The sequence below is a fragment of the Salmo trutta genome, chromosome 9 (genome assembly GCF_901001165.1).
Source record: "Salmo trutta chromosome 9, fSalTru1.1, whole genome shotgun sequence".
Lineage (NCBI taxonomy): Eukaryota > Metazoa > Chordata > Actinopteri > Salmoniformes > Salmonidae > Salmo > Salmo trutta.
Window position 1 is genome coordinate 43469736 of NC_042965.1, and position 19412 is coordinate 43489147.

Consider the following 19412-nt stretch of genomic DNA (forward strand, 5'->3'; position numbering starts at 1 on the left):
TACAACTTTATTCTAAAAGCAGATTAAATAAAAAATGTTCCTCATCAATGTACAAACAGTACCCCATAATGACAAAGCGAAACAGGTTTTTAGACATTTTTGCAAATTTCTTAAAAATAAAAACTGAAATACCTTATTTCCGTAAGTATTCAGACCCTTTGCTATGAGACTTGAAATTGAGCTCAGGTGCATTCTGTTTCCATTGATCACCCTTTGGATGTTTCTACAACTTGATTGGAGTCCACCTGTGGTAAATTCAATTGATTGGACACCGTGGCCTTACCATTCTTCAATGGAAGAAGTTTGGAACCACCAAGACTCTTCCTAGAGCTGGCTGCCCAGCCAAACTGAGCAATAGGGGGAGAAAAGCCTTTGTCTGGGAGGTGACCAAGAACCCGATGATCACTCTGAGAGAGCTCCAGAGTTCCTCTGTGGAGATTGGAGAACCTTCCAGAAGGACAACCATCTCTGCAGCACTCCACCAATCAGGCCTTTATGGTAGAGTGGCCAGACGGAAGCCACTCCTCAGTAAAAGGCGCATGACAGCCCGCTTGGAGTTTGCCAAAAGGCACCTAAAGACTCTCAGACCATGAGAAACAAGATTCTCTTATCTGATGAAACCAAGATTGATTGGGAGACTAATCAGGATCGAGGGAAAGATGAACGGAGAAAAGTATAGAGAGATCCTTTACCAAAACCTGCTCCAGAGCACTCAGGACATCAGACTGGGGTGAAGGTTCACCGTCCAACAGGACAGTGACCCTAAGCACACAGCCAATACGGGGAAGTAGGTAGCCTAGTGGTTAGAGTGTTGGACTTGTAACCGAAAGGTTTCACGATCGAATCCCTGAGCTGACAAGGTACAAATCTGTCGTTCTGCCCCTGAACAAGGCAGTTAACCCACTGTTCACCGGTAGGCCGTCATTGAAAATAAGAATTTGTTCTTAACTGACTTGCCTAGTTAAATAAAGGTAAAATAAATAAATATTTGTAAAAAAATACACAGCAGGAGTGACTTCGGAACAAGTCTATGAATGTTCTTGAGTGGCTCAGCCAGAGCTCAAACTTGAACCGGAGAGACATGAAAATAGCTTTTAGGTTGTAATCGCTGCCAAAGGTGCTTCAACAGATCACTGAGTAAAGGGTCTGAATACTTATGTAAATGTGATATTCCAGTTTAATCTAAATCGCTAGTCAAATGACAATTGCAATATTTGGTTAAAAATGACACTTCATTTGCCCATATCGTGCAGCCCTACGTGGCAGTGTGGAAATGTTCTACAATGAGATCAACTTTTGGTTTAATTTTTTTTTAATACTGTTAAATCAATCAGATTTGAGAAAGACCCATTAAAATAAGTGTGTTGCTGGGTAATGCACAACTCATGAAGCAATTTAAAACCTTTTATTATTAAAAAACAAAATATCGTGATATATTTTGGCCGTATCGCCCAGCCCTATGACTGAGTCTAATATGTTTGTTTGACTACATTACCCAGCGTGCTTTGGGATAGGGTTGACTGTCTTGACTTCATTGCCTAGCCTTCTCTGTCTGTGGTCTAATCCCAAATTAGTAGTTATTCAGGATACAAGGTGATTTGTACATCTTTCAGTTTGTGATCCGAATCAATTCTCTAAAACATGGCCTATGACTACGTTACCCAGCCTGCCCCTCTCTTCCTTCCTCCAAGTTGCGTCCTGGTTCATCTCTCCCTTGCTGTCTGGAATGATGTCGGGGTTCCTCTTCTTTCTCATCAGACACTTCATCCTCAGTAAGGTGGGTTACCAGTAGTCACATTATACACTATTTGCAGTTCTCTGTCTGTGCTGACCTGTGTTTGTGTATGTTACTGATCTGTGTGTGTGTGTGTGTGTGTGTGTGTGTGTGTGTGTGTGTGTTTTCAGGATGACCCTGTCCCCAACGGCCTCCGTGCCCTGCCAGTGTTTTACGCCTCAACGATAGGCATCAACGCCTTCTCCATCCTCTACACTGGTGCTCCATGTAAGAACTGGGACTTAATCTAACCCTGGCCCTTAACACTGGTGCTCCATGTAAGAACTGGGACTTAATCTAACCCTGGCCCTTAACACTGGTGCTCCATGTAAGAGCTGGGACTTAACCTAACCCTGGCCCCTAACACTGGTGCTCCATGTAAGAGCTGGGACTTAATCTAACCATGGCCCTAACACTGGTGCTCCATGTAAGAACTGGGACTTAATCTAACCCTGGCCCCTAACACTGGTGCTCCATGTAAGAACTGGGACTTAATCTAACCCTGGCCCCTAACACTGGTGCTCCATGTAAGAACTGGGACTTAATCTAACCCTGGCCCTTAACACTGGTGCTCCATGTAAGAACTGGGACTTAATCTAACCCTGGCCCCTAACACTGGTGCTCCATGTAAGAACTGGGACTTAATCTAACCCTGGCCCTTAACACTTGTGCTCCATGTAAGAACTGGGACTTAATCTAACCCTGGCCCCTAACACTGGTGCTCCATGTAAGAACTGGGACTTAATCTAACCCTGGCCCCTAACACTGGTGCTCCATGTAAGAACTGGGACTTAATCTAACCCTGGCCCTTAACACTGGTGCTACATGTAAGAACTGGGACTTAATCTAACCCTGGCCCCTAACACTGGTGCTCCATGTAAGAACTGGGACTTAACCTAACCCTGGCCCCTAACACTGGTGCTCCATGTAAGAACTGGGACTTAATCTAACCCTGGCCCCTAACACTGGTGCTCCATGTAAGAACTGGGACTTAATCTAACCCTGGCCCTTAACACTGGTGCTCCATGTAAGAACTGGGACTTAATCTAACCCTGGCCCCTAACACTGGTGCTCCATGTAAGAACTGGGACTTAATCTAACCCTGGCCCCTAACACTGGTGCTCCATGTAAGAACTGGGACTTAATCTAACCCTGGCCCTTAACACTTTAGACTGGTGCTTCATGTAAGAACTGGGACTTAATCTAACCCTGGCCCCTAACACTTTAGACTAGCGCTTCATGTAACAGCTTCACCACTTTTACCCGTATCTTTATTTCTAGCACTATACCAGTGTCTAACATGTGAAAACGGTGATTTATTTTTTCTTCTACAATCGTGTTTTGCATTGCTGGGCTTACCACTCTGTTTCAACGTGTGTCTCTCTCTCTCTCTCTCTCTCTCTCTCTCTCTCTCTCTCTCTCCTGCTCAGTGCTCGGTCTGGAGATGTTACCGGTGTGGGCTATAGCTCTCATCACGCTGGCAGGGGCTCTGGTCTGTGCTGCTGTGGTCTGGTTCGCTGTCTGCCCCTGGATGAGACGGAAAATAACAAGTAGGTTTCACCCTCTGTCTCTCGCTCACTGTCTCGTGTGTGTGTGTGTGTGTGTGTGGTAGATCATTTTTTTCCCCGCTATACCCATCATGAGGTTGCTAAAACCTAGCCTACAAATGAAAGTTTTTATAAAGTAGGTGTACAGGTCGAGAGACGAATGTAGAGTAATCAAGGTGACGGTGACACATTCAGTAATGCCTTGCACACTCTTACTGCATCTAGCTGTTCTGGCGTGTAATTATTAGTCCAACCGCTGCAAAACGTTCTGTTTTTATCAGACAAATTCATGTTGGTCCCTCCTCGTTTCCGTTCCGTTTGCTTCCGTTTAAGGAAAATGTTTTGCAACAGAATCCGGGGAATGAATACACCCACCCCCTGATGAACCGCTCAGTCGGGCTTTTAACCTACACTTTGAAGTTATAATAATAATAGTAGAATACACATGGTGCAAATTTGAAATTGGGTAGTGCATCAACAGTTTTCCTGTCATTTCATTCATTGTATACTTTAGATAACTATTTATAACTTGTCAGAATGGTCCAGATCAACTAGCCCATGCTAACTAGCTAATGTTGCTTTAGCCGGTAGATATTCTCCAATGACGGCCCAAGTGAAAAGGGTTAGGAACTCCACTGCCCTTGACGGGGGAGTAGAGACTACTGCAAAAACAATATGTTTTAATCAGTTATTTGGTGACTTGAATATATTTTGTATAGTTTTATCTAAAAAGGATAACTTAAAAAAATATATATATATTTTTAAATGTATTATTATGAAATTCACTGAGCAGGATGGTCCTCCCCAGTGGTGTAAAGTTCTTCAGTAAAAATACTTGAAAGTACTACTTTAGTCGTTTTGGGGGGGTATCTGTACTTTACTTTGCTATTTATATTTTTGACAACTTTTACTTTTACTTCACTACATTCCTAAAGAAATTAATGTAATTTTTTTACTCCATACATTTTCCCTGACACCCCAAAGTACTCGTTACATTTTGAATGCTTAGCAGGTCAGGAAAAGGGTCATGCACTAAACAGAGAACATCCCTGGTCATCCCTACTGCCTCTGATCTGGAGGACTCACTAAACAGAGAACATCCCTGGTCATCCCTACTGCCTCTGATCTGGAGGACTCACTAAACAGAGAACATCCCTGGTCATCCCTACTGCCTCTGATCTGGAGGACTCACTAAACAGAGAACATCCCTGGTCATCCCTACTGCCTCTGATCTGGTGGACTCACTAAACAGAGAACATCCCTGGTCATCCCTACTGCCTCTGATCTGGAGGACTCACTAAACAGAGAACATCCCTGGTCATCCCTACTGCCTCTGATCTGGAGGACTCACTAAACAGAGAACATCCCTGGTCATCCCTACTGCCTCTGATCTGGTGGACTCACTAAACAGAGAACATCCCTGGTCATCCCTACTGCCTCTGATCTGGTGGACTCACTAAACAGAGAACATCCCTGGTCATCCCTACTGCCTCTGATCTGGTGGACTCACTAAACAGAGAACATCCCTGGTCATCCCTACTGCCTCTGATCTGGAGGACTCACTAAACAGAGAACATCCCTGGTCATCCCTACTGCCTCTGATCTGGAGGACTTACTAAACAGAGAACATCCCTGGTCATCCCTACTGCCTCTGATCTGGAGGACTCACTAAACAGAGAACATCCCTGGTCATCCCTACTGCCTCTGATCTGGCGGACTCACTAAACAGAGAACATCCCTGGTCATCCCTACTGCCTCTGATCTGGAGGACTCACTAAACAGAGAACATCCCTGGTCATCTCTACTGCCTCTGATCTGGAGGACTCACTAAACAGAGAACATCCCTGGTCATCCCTACTGCCTCTGATCTGGTGGACTCACTAAACAGAGAACATCCCTGGTCATCCCTACTGCCTCTGATCTGGTGGACTCACTAAACAGAGAACATCCCTGGTCATCCCTACTGCCTCTGATCTGGTGGACTCACTAAACAGAGAACATCCCTGGTCATCCCTACTGCCTCTGATCTGGCAGACTCACTAAACAGAGAACATCCCAGGTCATCCCTACTGCCTCTGATCTGGCGGACTCACTAAACACACATGCTTTGTCTGTAGTGTTGGAGCGTGCCCCTGGCTATCTGTAAATACAATTTTTTTTAAAACAAGAAAATGGTGCCATTTGCTTAATATAAGGAATTTGAAATTATTTATACTTGTACTTTTGATACTTAAGTTTATTTTAGCAATTACATTTACTTTTGATACTTTTGGTATCAAATACTTTTAGACTTTTACTCAATTAGTAGTTTACTGAGTGACTTTTCTTTTACTCTCAAGTATGACAATTGAGTACTTTTCCCACCACTGGTCCTCCCCTCCCTCCTCTGAGGAGCCTCCACTGCCTGGAAGTATTTGAGAGCTGTTTGTGTCTATTTCTCACGCCGCCCTCAATGCCCTCTGGACTCCCAGACTGACTGAACCTGGACAGACAAAAGACTCGAGAGTCCCCCGCTACAGAGCCAGCGACACACACCAGCCCCTCTTGGTCTCTGGCCTGCTCAGACTGTGTTCCCTTCTGAAACCAAACAGCTTCTGCCAGCCGATGTGGACTTTCATCACCCTCCCCCCCCTGCCAAAGGAAACGTTTTAAACCCACTAACCCTGATCCCCCAGCTAGCTAGAAAGAGTAATAGCTATTTCAGGTTCTGGTTGGTTAGGGGAAATTAGGAACATTCTGGAATAGGTGTCTGTTTGGTGGTTAATGTTTTGTTTGGTTAGGGTTAGGACCTGTGTGATTCAGTTGGTAGAGCATGGCGCTTGCAACACCAGGATAGCGTGTTCGATTCCCACTGGGGGGCCAGTATAAACATGTATGCAATCACTACTGGATAAGAACGTCTGCTAAATGACGGAAATGGAAATGCAAAATGGTTATGATTGAGGGTTACGGAGGGATGGCGCTTTGGGTCGGAGGGATGGCCGCTTTGGGTCGGAGGGATGGCCGCTTTGGGTCGGAGGGGTGGCCGCTTTGGGTCGGAGGGATGGCCGCTTTGGGTCGGAGGGATGGCCGCTTTGGGTCGGAGGGATGGCCGCTTTGGGTCGGAGGGATGGCCGCTTTGGGTCGGAGGGATGGCCGCTTTGGGTCGGAGGGATGGCCGCTTTGGGTCGGAGGGATGGCCGCTTTGGGTCGGAGGGATGGCCGCTTTGGGTCGGAGGGATGGCGTTTTGGGTCGGAGGGATGGCGTTTTGGGTCGGAGGGATGGCGTTTTGGGTCGGAGGGATGGCCGCTTTGGGTCGGAGGGATGGCCGCTTTGGGTCTGAGGGATGGGAGCTTTGGGTCTGAGGGATGGAGCTTTGGATCGTAGGGATGGAGCTTTGGTTCGTAGGGATGGCCGCTTTGGGTCGGAGGGATGGCCGCTTTGGGTCGGAGGGATGGCGTTTTGGGTCGGAGGGATGGCCGCTTTGGGTCGGAGGGATGGCCGCTTTGGGTCGGAGGGATGGCCGCTTTGGGTCGGAGGGATGGCGCTTTGGGTCGGAGGGATGGCCGCTTTGGGTCGGAGGGATGGCCGCTTTGGGTCGGAGGGATGGCCGCTTTGGGTCGGAGGGATGGCGCTTTGGGTCGGAGGGATGGCCGCTTTGGGTCGGAGGGATGGCCGCTTTGGGTCGGAGGGATGGCCGCTTTGGGTCGGAGGGATGGCCGCTTTGGGTCGGAGGGATGGCCGCTTTGGGTCGGAGGGATGGCGCTTGATTATTGGACATTTTGAAAGAAAAATTATTTAATAAGCAAAATTCCAAGGATCCTCTTCATAGACATAATGTAAGGTTTGTGCTCCGGTCAGGTTGCTGTTTATTTGGCCTGTGGCAGAAGGGTAAGGTCAGCCTCCAGTTTGAAATCTGTAAAGCCTTGGGTAAGCTCCATGAAGCTCAATTATGAGCCTAATACCACGGTCCAGTGGGTATCAGGGAACTGGGTAGTACTGTGGTCAGTTACCCACTGGAAGAACACAGTCTGAATCAGGGAACTGGGTAGTACTGTGGTCTCTGTTTCAGACTGTATTCTTAAACTTTGTCTACTGAACATGACCGTAGTCTCACAGCTCTCTGTAGGCTAGATGGTATCAGTGACCATGACCGTCGTCTCAGACAGCTCTGTAGGCTAGATGGTATTAGTGAAGCGGGCCTGTTAGTTCTAACCAGGATGCTGTTCATTAGAGGACACAAACGTTATGGTACTGAAAAGGAAAACAAGGGTTTCTTATTGGACAAGATCAGGTAGTCCCTCCCTGTTTTTTGTTCGGTTTCATGCTTAATGAACACATCCCTGTTCTGTGAGCGGAAGCTCCCAATACTTCCATTGACAGTGGCAGTGACTCAGTACCTGACTCTAGCAATATATTTGTGACATTTGAGTAGTGGGCTTGGCCCACAAGATGCCTTCCACTTTGCCGCAGACACAAAATACTGCAGTTTTTAAAACGAATTTCCTGCAATTCTACACCTTTTGCCATGGTTTATGCCGTGTTCTTATGGTATCTGAGTGACTCAAACATTGACTAAATCAATGGGGGCCCCATGCCATGACATTTTTGGACATTTTAGATTGTCCATTTTTTATTTTAGTGATTGTTAGTTATCAAAGATAATCTTATTTGAAAATATATAGCTTCATTATATTTTCTACATACTTATATATAGTTCATATATTTGAAGTCGGAAGTTTACATACACCTTAGCCAAATACATTTAAACTCAGTTTTTCACAATTCCTGACATTTGCCAATTCCTGACATTTGCCTGAAAATTGCCTGTTTTAGGTCAGTCAGAATCACCACTTTATTTGAAGAATGTGAAATGTCAGAATAATAGTAGAAAGAGTGATTTATTTCAGCTTTTATTTCTTTCATCACATTCCCAGTGGGTCAGAAGTTTACATACACTCAATTAGCATTTGGTAGCATTGCCTTTTAAACTGTTTAACTTCAGTCAAACGTTTCGGGTAGCGGGGCGGCAGGTAGCCAAGTGGTTAGAGCGTTGGACTTGTAACCGAAAGGTTGCAAGATCAAATCCCCGAGCTGACAAGGTAAAAAATCTGTCGTTCTGCCCCTGAACAAGGAACACTGTTCCTAGGCTGTCATTGAAAATAAGAATTTGTTCTTAACTGACTTGCCTAGTTAAATAAAGGTAAAATAAAAAAATAGCCTTCCACAAGCTTCCCACAATAAGTTGGGTGAATTTTGGCCCATTCCTCCTGGTGTAACTGAGTCAGGTTTGTGCTCGCACACGCTTTTTCAGTTCTGCCCACAAATGTTCAATAGGATTGAGGTCAGGGCTTTGTGGTGGCCACTCCAATACCTTGAGCCATTTAGCCATTTTGCCACAACTTTGGAAGTATGCTTGGGGTCATTGTCCATTTGGGAGACCCATTTGCGACCAAGCTTTAACTTCCTGACTGATGTCTTGAGATGTTGCTTCAATATATCCACATAATTTTCCTACCTCATGATGCCATCTATTTTGTGAAGTGCACCAGTCTCTCCTGCAGCAAAGCACCCCCACAACATGATGCTGCCACCCCCGTGCTTCACGGTTGGGATGGTGTTCTTCGGCTTGCAAGCGGCCTTTCAGGTTATGTCGATATAGGACTCGTTTTACTGTGGATATAAATACTTTTGTACCTGTTTCCTCCAGCATCTTCACAAGGTCCTTTGCTTTTGTTCTGGGATTGATTGTCACTTTTTTCACCAAAGTACGTTCATCTCAAGTAGACAGAACGCGTCTCCTTCCTGAGTGGTATGACGGCAGCGTGGTCCCATGGTGTTTATACTTGCGTACTATTGTTTGTACAGATGAACGTGGTACCTTCAGGCATTTGGAAATTGCTCCCGAGGATGAACCAGACTTGTGGAGGTCTGCAATGTTTTTTCTGAGATCTTGGCTGATTTCTTTTGATTTTCCCATGATGTCAAGCAAAGAGGCACTGAGTTTGAAGGTAGGCCTTGAAATACATCCACAGGTGCACCTCCAATTGACTCAAATTATGTCAATTAGCAGATTGATCAGAAGCTTCTAAAGCCATATCATTTTCTGGAAATTTCCAAGCTGTTTAAAGGCACAGTCAACTTAGTGTATGTAAACTTCTGACCCACTGGAATTGTGATACAGTGAATTATAAGTGAAATAATCTGTCTGTGAACAATTGTTGGAAAAATTACTTGTGTCGTGCACAAAGTAGATGTCCTAACCGACTTGCCAAAACTATAGTTTGTTAACAAGAAATTTGTGGAGTGGTTGAAAAACGAGTTTTAATGACTCCAACCTAAGTGTATGTAAACTTCCCACTTCAACTGTATATGTTAGTCATTTAAATGTACACATGCTTTACCATCCCAATTTTTTCTTCTTCTAAACAATTGTATTTATTCTTATTATTTTTTTAAATTCTGTTTTTGGTAGTGGCGGCAACGGGGGAAACACGTGTGTAACAATGTTGTCCCCTTGTCCCCTGGTCAGGTCGCATGAAGAAGGAGCACGCTGCCCTGTCACGTATCTCAGACGAGTCCTTAGATCAGATCCCAGAGGAGGAGGAGGACACTCCCGTGTTCAAGGAGCTACCGGGCGCCAAGGGGACGGATGAAGCTGTGCTGCCGTTAACCGGTGGTACCGGAGGAGAGTCACGGAGAGGAGAGGCCACCGGAGAGCTCAACAGCTTGGCCAATGGAGGCACTGTCCTGCCCAATGGACGGGTCTACGGTCAGTTGGCCCGCTGAGCTAAAGCCTAGGCATTACCTGCCGGGATGCTAATACAAGTCTTCAGGTTTCAGATGTACGGTCAGTATAGAGACAGGAGAGGCTTCACGGTTCAGATGTGCGGTCAGTATAGAGACAGGAGAGGCTTCACGTTTCAGATGTACGGTCAGTATAGAGACAGGAGAGGCTTCACGTTTCAGATGTACGGTCAGTATAGAGACAGGAGAGGCTTCACGTTTCAGATGTACGGTCAGTATAGAGACAGGAGAGGCTTCACGTTTCAGATGTACGGTCAGTATAGAGACAGGAGAGGCTTCACGTTTCAGATGTACGGTCAGTATAGACAGGAGAGGCTTCACGTTTCAGATGTACGGTCAGTATAGAGACAGGAGAGGCTTCACGTTTCAGATGTACGGTCAGTATAGAGACAGGAGAGGCTTCACGTTTCAGATGTACGGTCAGTATAGAGACAGGAGAGGCTTCACGTTTCAGATGTACGGTCAGTATAGAGACAGGAGAGGCTTCACGTTTCAGATGTACGGTCAGTATAGAGACAGGAGAGGCTTCACGTTTCAGATGTACGGTCAGTATAGAGACAGGAGAGGCTTCACGTTTCAGATGTACGGTCAGTATAGAGACAGGAGAGGCTTCACGTTTCAGATGTACGGTCAGTATAGAGACAGGAGAGGCTTCACGTTTCAGATGTACGTCAGTATAGAGACAGGAGAGGCTTCACGTTTCAGATGTACGGTCAGTATAGAGACAGGAGAGGCTTCACGTTTCAGATGTACGGTCAGTATAGAGACAGGAGAGGCTTCAGGTTTCAGATGTACGGTCAGTATAGAGACAGGAGAGGCTTCACGTTTCAGATGTGCGGTCAGTATAGAGACAGGAGAGGTTGAGCCACTGGGTTTTAACCCATATAGTTTGAGGGTCCACCACAATATCATTTTGTCCCGCTGACAATAGTACTTCACCGCCAAACCACCTCTGATTTTAGAGCAGAGCAAAGTTGATCAGAGCAGTTCTGTAAAGCTCATTCCTCCTGCTACCCAGGCCAGTTCCCCTCCATGACCTCATACTAATGTTTAGATTTACTATACTAACGTTTAGTATTTCTTATTTCTTCCTCTGCTCCTCAGACCAGACCGCTATACATATAGTATTAGTTTAGCATGCCTGATATATTTACTGTATTATAAACTGGACGGTTCGAGCCCTGAATTCTGATTGGCTGACAACTGTGGTATATCAGACCGTATACCACGGGGTATGACGAAACATTTATTTTCCTCTCTTCTCCCCCAGGACGAACCCACTCCATGACCAACGGTACCCTGTCCATGTCCAAATCCCCACTGTCCAACGGTAGCTTTACCTTCGGAGGGGAACACATCCGCAGCGACGGCCAGGTGTATCACACAGTTCACAAGGATTCTGGTCTCTACAAAGACCTGCTCCACAAGATCCACCTGGGACGACTGGAGGACGACCACACCGCCCCCACGCCAGACAACAACTACCGCCTGCTGCGTCGCAACAACAGTTATACCTGCTACACGGCCGCCATCTGTGGCATGCCGGTCCAGCCGCTGATCCGCTCCGAGTCCCGCGAGGCCCGAGAGGCCCGAGAGGACAGTGAGAAGCTGGTGGGGGAGGGGGAGAGGTCTGGGAGCGTGTCCTACACCAAGAAGAGGGTCCGTTACGATAGCTATTCATCGTACTGTAACGCTGTGGCGGAGGCCGAGATTGAGGCGGAAGAGGGTGGCGTGGAGATGAAGCTGGCGTCTGACCTGGGGGGCGAGGAGGCAGGGGCGCCAGGGGCTCCCATCCCATTGGATGACTCCGCAGAAGAGGATGAAGGGGATAAGGACAAGCCGACCGTCTACCTGCTTTTCCACTTCCTGCAGATCCTCACCGCGTGCTTCGGATCCTTCGCTCACGGAGGCAACGACGTCAGGTGGGTGCCGTCCGCTGCTTCCCGGGTTGACTAGGGATTAGACGTTTTGAAAACTTTGTTAAAATTCACAGGTTTCCCAGAATTTGTTTCTCCACGGTTGGATTTCTGTTGTTGGAGTTAGTTTACTGACATTTGCAACTCTACAGCAGACAAGATGACCTCTCAACATTAAGACAGTTGAGATTTAGTGTTATTCACACAAGTACAACTTTTTTTCAGCCCAACATTCACCTTATAATCCATCAAACTAGCCTCAAACAGAAAGGAACCTGCCTGACACTGACTTCCCTCTCAAACAGAAAGGAACCTGCCTGACACTGACTTCCCTCTCAAACAGAAAGGAACCTGCCTGATACTGACTTCCCTCTCAAACAGAAAGGAACCTGCCTGATACTGACTTCCCTCTCAAACAGAAAGGAACCTGACTTCCCTCTCAAACAGAAAGGAACCTGCCTGACACTGACTTCCCTCTCAAACAGAAAGGAACCTGCCTGACACTGACTTCCCTCTCAAACAGAAAGGAACCTGCCTGACACTGACTTCGCTGTCCCCCTCTCCCGCTGCAGTAACTACCATTCATCATAACACAACTACCATATCGTATGTTATCCACAGAACTATAAGTTATAGTGCGTTATTAATCAAATGTTATTGGTGACACACATATTTAGCAGATGTTATTGCGGGTGTAGCGAAACCATTGTGTTCCTAGCTCCAACAGTGCATCTAACAATACACACAAATCTAAAAGTAAAAGAATGGAATTAAGAAATGTACAAATATTAGGACGAGCAATGTTGGTATCCAGAGTGTAAATATATACACGACATGGCCAAAAGTATGTGGACACCTGCTCGTCGAACTTCTCATTCCAAAATCTATTTATATAAACAGCCCCAGACTATTATTCCTCCTCCACCAAACTTTACAGTTGGCACTATGCATTGGGGCAGGTAGCGTTCTCCTGGCATCCGCCAAACCCAGATTCGTCCGTCGGACTGCTAGATGGTGAAGCGTGATTCATCACTTCAGAGAACGCATTTCCACTGCTCCAGAGTCCAATGGCAGCGAGCTTTACACCACTCCAGCCGACGCTTGGCTGCTCGCCCATGGAAACCCATTTCATGAAGCTCCCGATTAACAGTTCTTGTGCTGACGTTGCTTCCAGAGGCGGTTTGGAACTCGGTAGTGAGTGTTGCAACCGAGGACAGACTATTTTTACGTGCTGTGTGCTTCAGCACTCGGCGGTCTCGTTCTGTGAGCTTGTGTGGCCTACCACTTCACGGCTAAGCCGTTGTTGCTCCTAGATGTTTCCACTTCACAATAACAGCACTGACAGTTGACAGTTGACAGCTCTAGCAGGGCAGAAATTTGACGAACTGACTTGTTCGAAAGGTGGCATTCTATGATGGTGCCACGTTGAAAGTCGGAGCTCTACAGTAAGGCCATTTTACTGCCAATGTTTTTGTCTATGGAGATTGCATGGCTGTGTGCTCAATTTTATACACCTGCCAGCAACGGGTGTGGCTGAAATAGCGAATCCACCAATTAGGTTACTACATGATTCCATATGTGTTATTTCATAGTTCTGATGTCTTCATTATTATGCTAAAATGTAGAAAATAGTAAAAATAAAGAAAAACCCTTGAATGAGTAGGTGTGTCCAAACTTTGGACTGGTACTGTATATACACACTGAACAAAAAATATATTTTACTGAGTTACAGTTCATATAAGGAAATCAGTCAATTAAAATAAATTCATATGGCCCAAATACATGGATTTCACATGAATGGAACACAGATAGGCATCTGTTGGTGACAGATACCTTTAAAAACAAATAAGCTAGGGGTGTGGATGAGAGAACCAGTCAGTATCTGGTGGATCCGCCATTAGCCTGATGCAGCGCGACACATCTCCTTCACATAGAGTTGATCAGGCTGTTCATTGTGGCCTGTGGAATCTTGTCCCACTCCACTTCAATTGCTGTGCGAAGTAGCTGGATATTGGCAGGAACTGGAACACGCGGTCGTACACGTCGATCCAGAGCATTCCAAACATGCTCAATGGATGACATATCTGAGTAAGCAGGCCCTAGAAGAACTGGGACATTTTCAGTTTTGTTTCAGAACATTCCATTCTCTGGCAATCGCTCTGGTGGACATTCCTGTAGTCAGCATGCCAATTGTAGCCTCCCTCATCTTGAGACATCTGTGGCATTGTGTTGTGCACAACATTTGAGAGAAATAAGCTTTTTGTTCATATGGAACATTTCTGGGATCTTTTATTTCAGCTCATGAAACATGGGACCAACACTTTACATGTTGCGTTTGTATTTTTGTTCAGTATAGTTGTTACCTTTCTTGGGAACAGGAACAATGGTGGACATTCAACTAGCGTTCAACATGTTATTTACACAACTATATCTTCCCCCTCTGCAGTAACGCCATCGGCCCGTTGGTGGCGCTGTGGATGATCTATGACCAAGGCGGGGTGATGCAGGACGCTGCCACCCCCATCTGGCTACTGTTCTACGGGGGCGTAGGAATCTGCTGCGGCCTGTGGGTCTGGGGGCGCCGGGTGATCCAGACCATGGGCAAGGACCTCACCCCTATCACACCTTCCAGGTGAGAGAGGAGTGGGGAGGGGGGTGGGGGAGGAAGGGAGGGGGGGCTCGATGATCCAGAGCATGGGCAAGGACCTCACCGCCGTCACCCTTTCCAGGTGAGAGAGAGGAGGGAGGGCTGCATGTGACTGACTGGGAGGATGGGTAGGTGGGGTGACAGACACATACAGGTAACTGCCAAAATAATGTATATTACAAGGTTACACTGCATTCGGAAAGTATTCAGACCCCTTAATTCTTTCCACATTTTGTTACGTTACAGATTTATTATAAAATTGATTATATAAATATATATATATATATATAAAATCAATATATATATATATTATCAATATATATCACACAATGACAAAGCAAAAACAGTTATTTTGAAATTCTTGCAAATGTATTAAAAATAAAAAGCAGAAATAACTTATTCACATAAATATTCAGACCCTTTGCCATGAGACTCGAAATTGAGCTCAGGTGCATCCAGTTTCCATTGATCATCCTTGAGATGTTTCTACAACTTGATTGGAGTCCACCTGTGGTAAATTCAATTGATTGGACATGATTTGGAAAGGCACACACCTGTCTATATAAGGTCCCACAGTTGACAGTGCGTGTCAGAGCAAAAACCAAGCCATGAGGTCAAAGGAATTGTCTGTGGAGCTCCGAGACAGGATTGTGTCGAGGCACAGATCTGGGGAAGGGTACCAAAACATTTCTGCACCATTGAAGGTCCCCAAGAACACAGTGGCCTCCATCATTCTTAAATGGAAGAAGTTTGGAACCCCCAAGACTCTTCCTAGAGCTGGCCGCCCAGCCAAACTGAGCAATCGGGGGAGCTTGGTCAGGGAGGTGACCAAGAACCCGATGTCACTCTGAATGAGCTCCAGAGTTCCTCTGTGTAGATGGCAGAACCTTCCAGAAGGACAACCATCTCTGCAGCACTCCAGCAGGCCTTTATGGTAGAGTGGCCAGATGGAAGCCACTCCTCAGTAAAAGGTACATGACAGCCCACTTGGAGTTTGCCAAAAGGCACCTAAAGACTCTCAGACCATGAGAAAGAAGATTCTCTGGTCTGATGAAACGAAGATTGAACTCTTTGGCCTGAATTCCAAGCGTCACATCTGGAGGAAACCTGGCACCATCCCTACGGTGAAGCATGGTGGTGGCAGCATCATGCTGTGGGGATTTTTTTCAGCAGCAGGGACTGGGAGACTAGTCAAGATCAAGGGAAATATGAACGGAGCAAAATACAGAGGAATCCTTGATGAAAACCGGCTCCAGAGCGCTCAGAACCTCAAGAAGAGGCTGTAATCGAGGATGTAATCGCTGCCAAAGGTGCTTCAACAAAATACTGAGTTAGAGGTCCGACCAATCGGATTCCACGCTTCAAGATTGCTTCGATCACGTGGACTGGGATATGTTCCGCATAGCGTCGAACAACAACATTGATGAATACGCTGATTCGGTGAGCGAGTTTATTAGCAAGTGCATCGGTGATGTTGTACCCACAGCGTCTATTAAAACATTCCCCAACCAGAAACTGTGGATTGATGGCAGCATTTGCGCAAAACTGAAAGCGCGAACCACTGCTTTTAATCAGGGCAAGGTGACTGGAAACATGACCGAATACAAAACTTGTAGCTATTCCCTCGCAAGACAATCAAACAAGCTAAGCGTCAGTATAGAGACAAAGTAGAGTTGCAATTCAACGGCTCAGACACGAGAGGTATGTGGCAGGATCTACAGTCAATCACGGACTACAAAAGAAAAACCAGCCCCGTCGCGGACCACGATGCCTTGCTCCCAGACAGACTGAAAAACGTATTTGCTTGCTTTGAGGACAATACAGTGCCACTGACATGGCCCGCTACCAAAACCTGCGGGCTCTCCTTCACGGCAGCCAACGTGAGTAAAACATTTAAACGTGTTAACCCTCGCAACGCTGCCGGCCCAGACGGCATCCCCAGCCACGTCCTCAGAGCATGCACAGACCAGCTGGCTGGTGCGTTTACGGACATATTCAATCAATCCTTATCCCAGTCTGCTGTTCCCACATGCTTCAAGGGGCCACCATTGTTCCTGTTGCCAAGAAAGCGAAGGTAACTGAGCTAAATGACTACCGCCCCGTAGCACTCACTTCCGTCATCATGAAGTGCTTTGAGATACTAGTCAAGGACAATATCACCTCCATCCTTCCTGACACCCTAGAACCACTCCAATTTGCTTACCACCCCAATAGGTCCACAGACGACGCAATCGCAATCACACTGCACACTGCCCTAACCCATCTGGACAAGAGGAATACCTATGTAAGAATGCTGTTCATCGACTACAGCTCAGCATTTAACACCATAGTACCCTCCAAACTCGTCATTAAGCTCGAGACCCTGGGTCTCGACCCCGCCCTGTGCAACTGGGTCATGGACTTCCTGTCGGGCCGCCCCAGGTGGTGAGGGTAGGTAACAACATCTCCACTCCGCTGATCCTCAACACTGGGGCACCACAAGGGTGCGTTCTCAGCCCTCTCCTGTACTCCCTGTTCACCCATGACTGTGTGGCCATGCACGCCTCCAACTCAATCATCAAGTTTGCAGACGACACTACAGTGGTAGGCTTGATTACCAACAACGACGAGATGGCCTACAGGGAGGAGGTGAGGGCCCTCGGAGTGTGGTGTCAGGAAAATAACCTCTCACTCAATGTCAACAAAACAAAGGAGATGATCGTGGACTTCAGGAAACAGCAGAGGGACAGTAGTGAATAGGGTGGGAAGTTTTAAGTTCCTCTGCATACACATCACGGACAAACTGAAATGGTCCACACAGACAGTGTGGTGAAGAAGGCGCAGCAGCGCCTCTTCAACCTCAGGAGGCTGAAGAAATTTGGCTTGTCACCAAAAATACTCACAAACTTTTACAGATGCACAATCGAGAGCATCCTGTATCACCGCCTGGTACGGCAACTGCTCCGCCCATAACCGTAAGGCTTTCCAGAGGGTAGTGAGGTCTGCACGACCCATCACCGGGGGCAAACTACCTGCCCTCCAGGACACCTACACCACCCGATGTCACAGGAAGGCCAAAAAGATCATCAAGGACAACAACCACCTGAGCCACTGCCTGTTCACCCCGCTATCATCCAGAAGGTGAGGTCAGTACAGGTGCATCAAAGCTGAGACCGTGAGACTGAAACAGCTTCTATCTCAAGGCCATCAGACTGTTAAACAGCCATCACTAACATTGAGTGGCTGCTGCCAACATACTCACTCAACTCCAGCCACTTTTTAATAATGGAAAGATTGATGTAATAAATGTATCACTAGCCACTTTAAACAATGCCACTTCATATAATGTTTACATACCCTACATTACTCATCTCATATGTATATACTGTACTCTATACCATCTACTGCATCTTGCCGTTCGGCCATCACTCATTTATATATTTTTAATGTACATATTCTTATTCATTCCTTTACACTTGTGTGTATAAGGTAGTTGTTGTGAAATTGTTAGGTTAGATTATTTGTTAGATATTACTGCACGGTCGGAACTAGAAGCACAAGCATTTCGCTACACTCACATTAACATCTGCAAACCATGTGTATGTGACAAATAAAATGTTGATTTGAGGTCTGAGTACTTATGTAAATGTGATATTTCATTTTTTTTTTTACATTTTATTAGAAATTTGCCCAAAGAATTCTTTGTTTTTGCTTAGTTATTATGGGGTATTGTGTGTAGATTGATGAGGAACAATAATTTTAATCAATTTTAGAATAAGCCTGTAACGTAACAAAATGGCGAAAAAGTCAAGGGTCTGAAATATTTTCCGACTGTACATTGAAAGCAGGTGCTTCCACACAGGTGTGGTTCGTGTTATTATTTTGTCTAAAAGAAGAGATCACAGTAGTGCTGAGCGATTAGTGATTTTTGAGGACGGTTCGATTATTATAAAAAAAATAATCACAGTGTATATTTGGATTATTTGGGTTGAATGCTGTACCACAGAATAAAACAATTAAGTCCCATGATGGTGGTCACCATTACGGCTTATCACTTAACCATCATTTATTTACTTTAATAAAATATTTTAATAGTGTATATTACATTTGTTTTATTTAATGAGTTTTTATGATTTTCCAAGTAATTTTTTTTCAAGTCATCATACCTCTATAGAGTTGCTGTCTGACAGAATCACTATTTTAGTAGTTCTTCAAAGTAAATAAGGCATATTTTTAATGACTGCTGAAAACCAACCACCAATCACTTAGATCATGTATTTTCAGGTAGAGATACCTCGCCTAGCAACAGCTGCTCTCTATGTCACCTCACAACCACACATTCTTCTGTCTCTTCCGTAGCAGGCGTAAAAAGAAACACAGACTGGACAAGTAGATGTGCAATGGATTGTGGTCATTGTAGTTAATTACTATGTTTTATGCGCTAAGCTATGTAGAATGTTGGCCTGTTGGAAACTACAACTCCCTACTACATCGCACAGTTCAGGCTGGATCTGATTTTTATCTCTAGACAAACAGAAAAAATATGAATAAATAAATGTAATTCAAATATTTTAACCGACGTCGGTCAATTTGTTTTTAAAAATAGATAATAAACCTTTCCGTTAATTGCTCAGCACTAGATCTCAGTGACTTTGAAAGAGGGGTCTCAAAGGAACATAGGGGGTTTAAAGTGTGTGTGTGTGTGTGTGTGTGTGTGTGTGTGTGTGTGTGTGTGTGTGTGTGTGTGTCAGTCATCAAATCT

General features: G+C 45.6%; 1 protein-coding gene across 7 annotated transcripts in view; it reads left to right on the top strand.

Annotated features, from left to right (window-relative positions):
• Positions 1 to 19412, top strand: part of slc20a2 (solute carrier family 20 member 2) — a 100136-nt gene that overhangs the window by 69186 nt on the left and 11538 nt on the right. For all 7 annotated transcript variants that reach the window (XR_003879543.1, XM_029763807.1, XM_029763803.1 and 4 more), the window contains exons 4-9: positions 1692 to 1777; positions 1906 to 2002; positions 3205 to 3324; positions 9834 to 10073; positions 11379 to 12030; positions 14471 to 14656. Coding sequence is in view for 6 of the 7 variants with exons in the window: in XM_029763807.1 (XP_029619667.1) it covers positions 1692 to 1777; positions 1906 to 2002; positions 3205 to 3324; positions 9834 to 10073; positions 11379 to 12030; positions 14471 to 14656 (1381 nt within the window). In the remaining variant the exon portion in view is untranslated. The remainder of the gene's footprint in view (positions 1 to 1691; positions 1778 to 1905; positions 2003 to 3204; positions 3325 to 9833; positions 10074 to 11378; positions 12031 to 14470; positions 14657 to 19412) is intronic.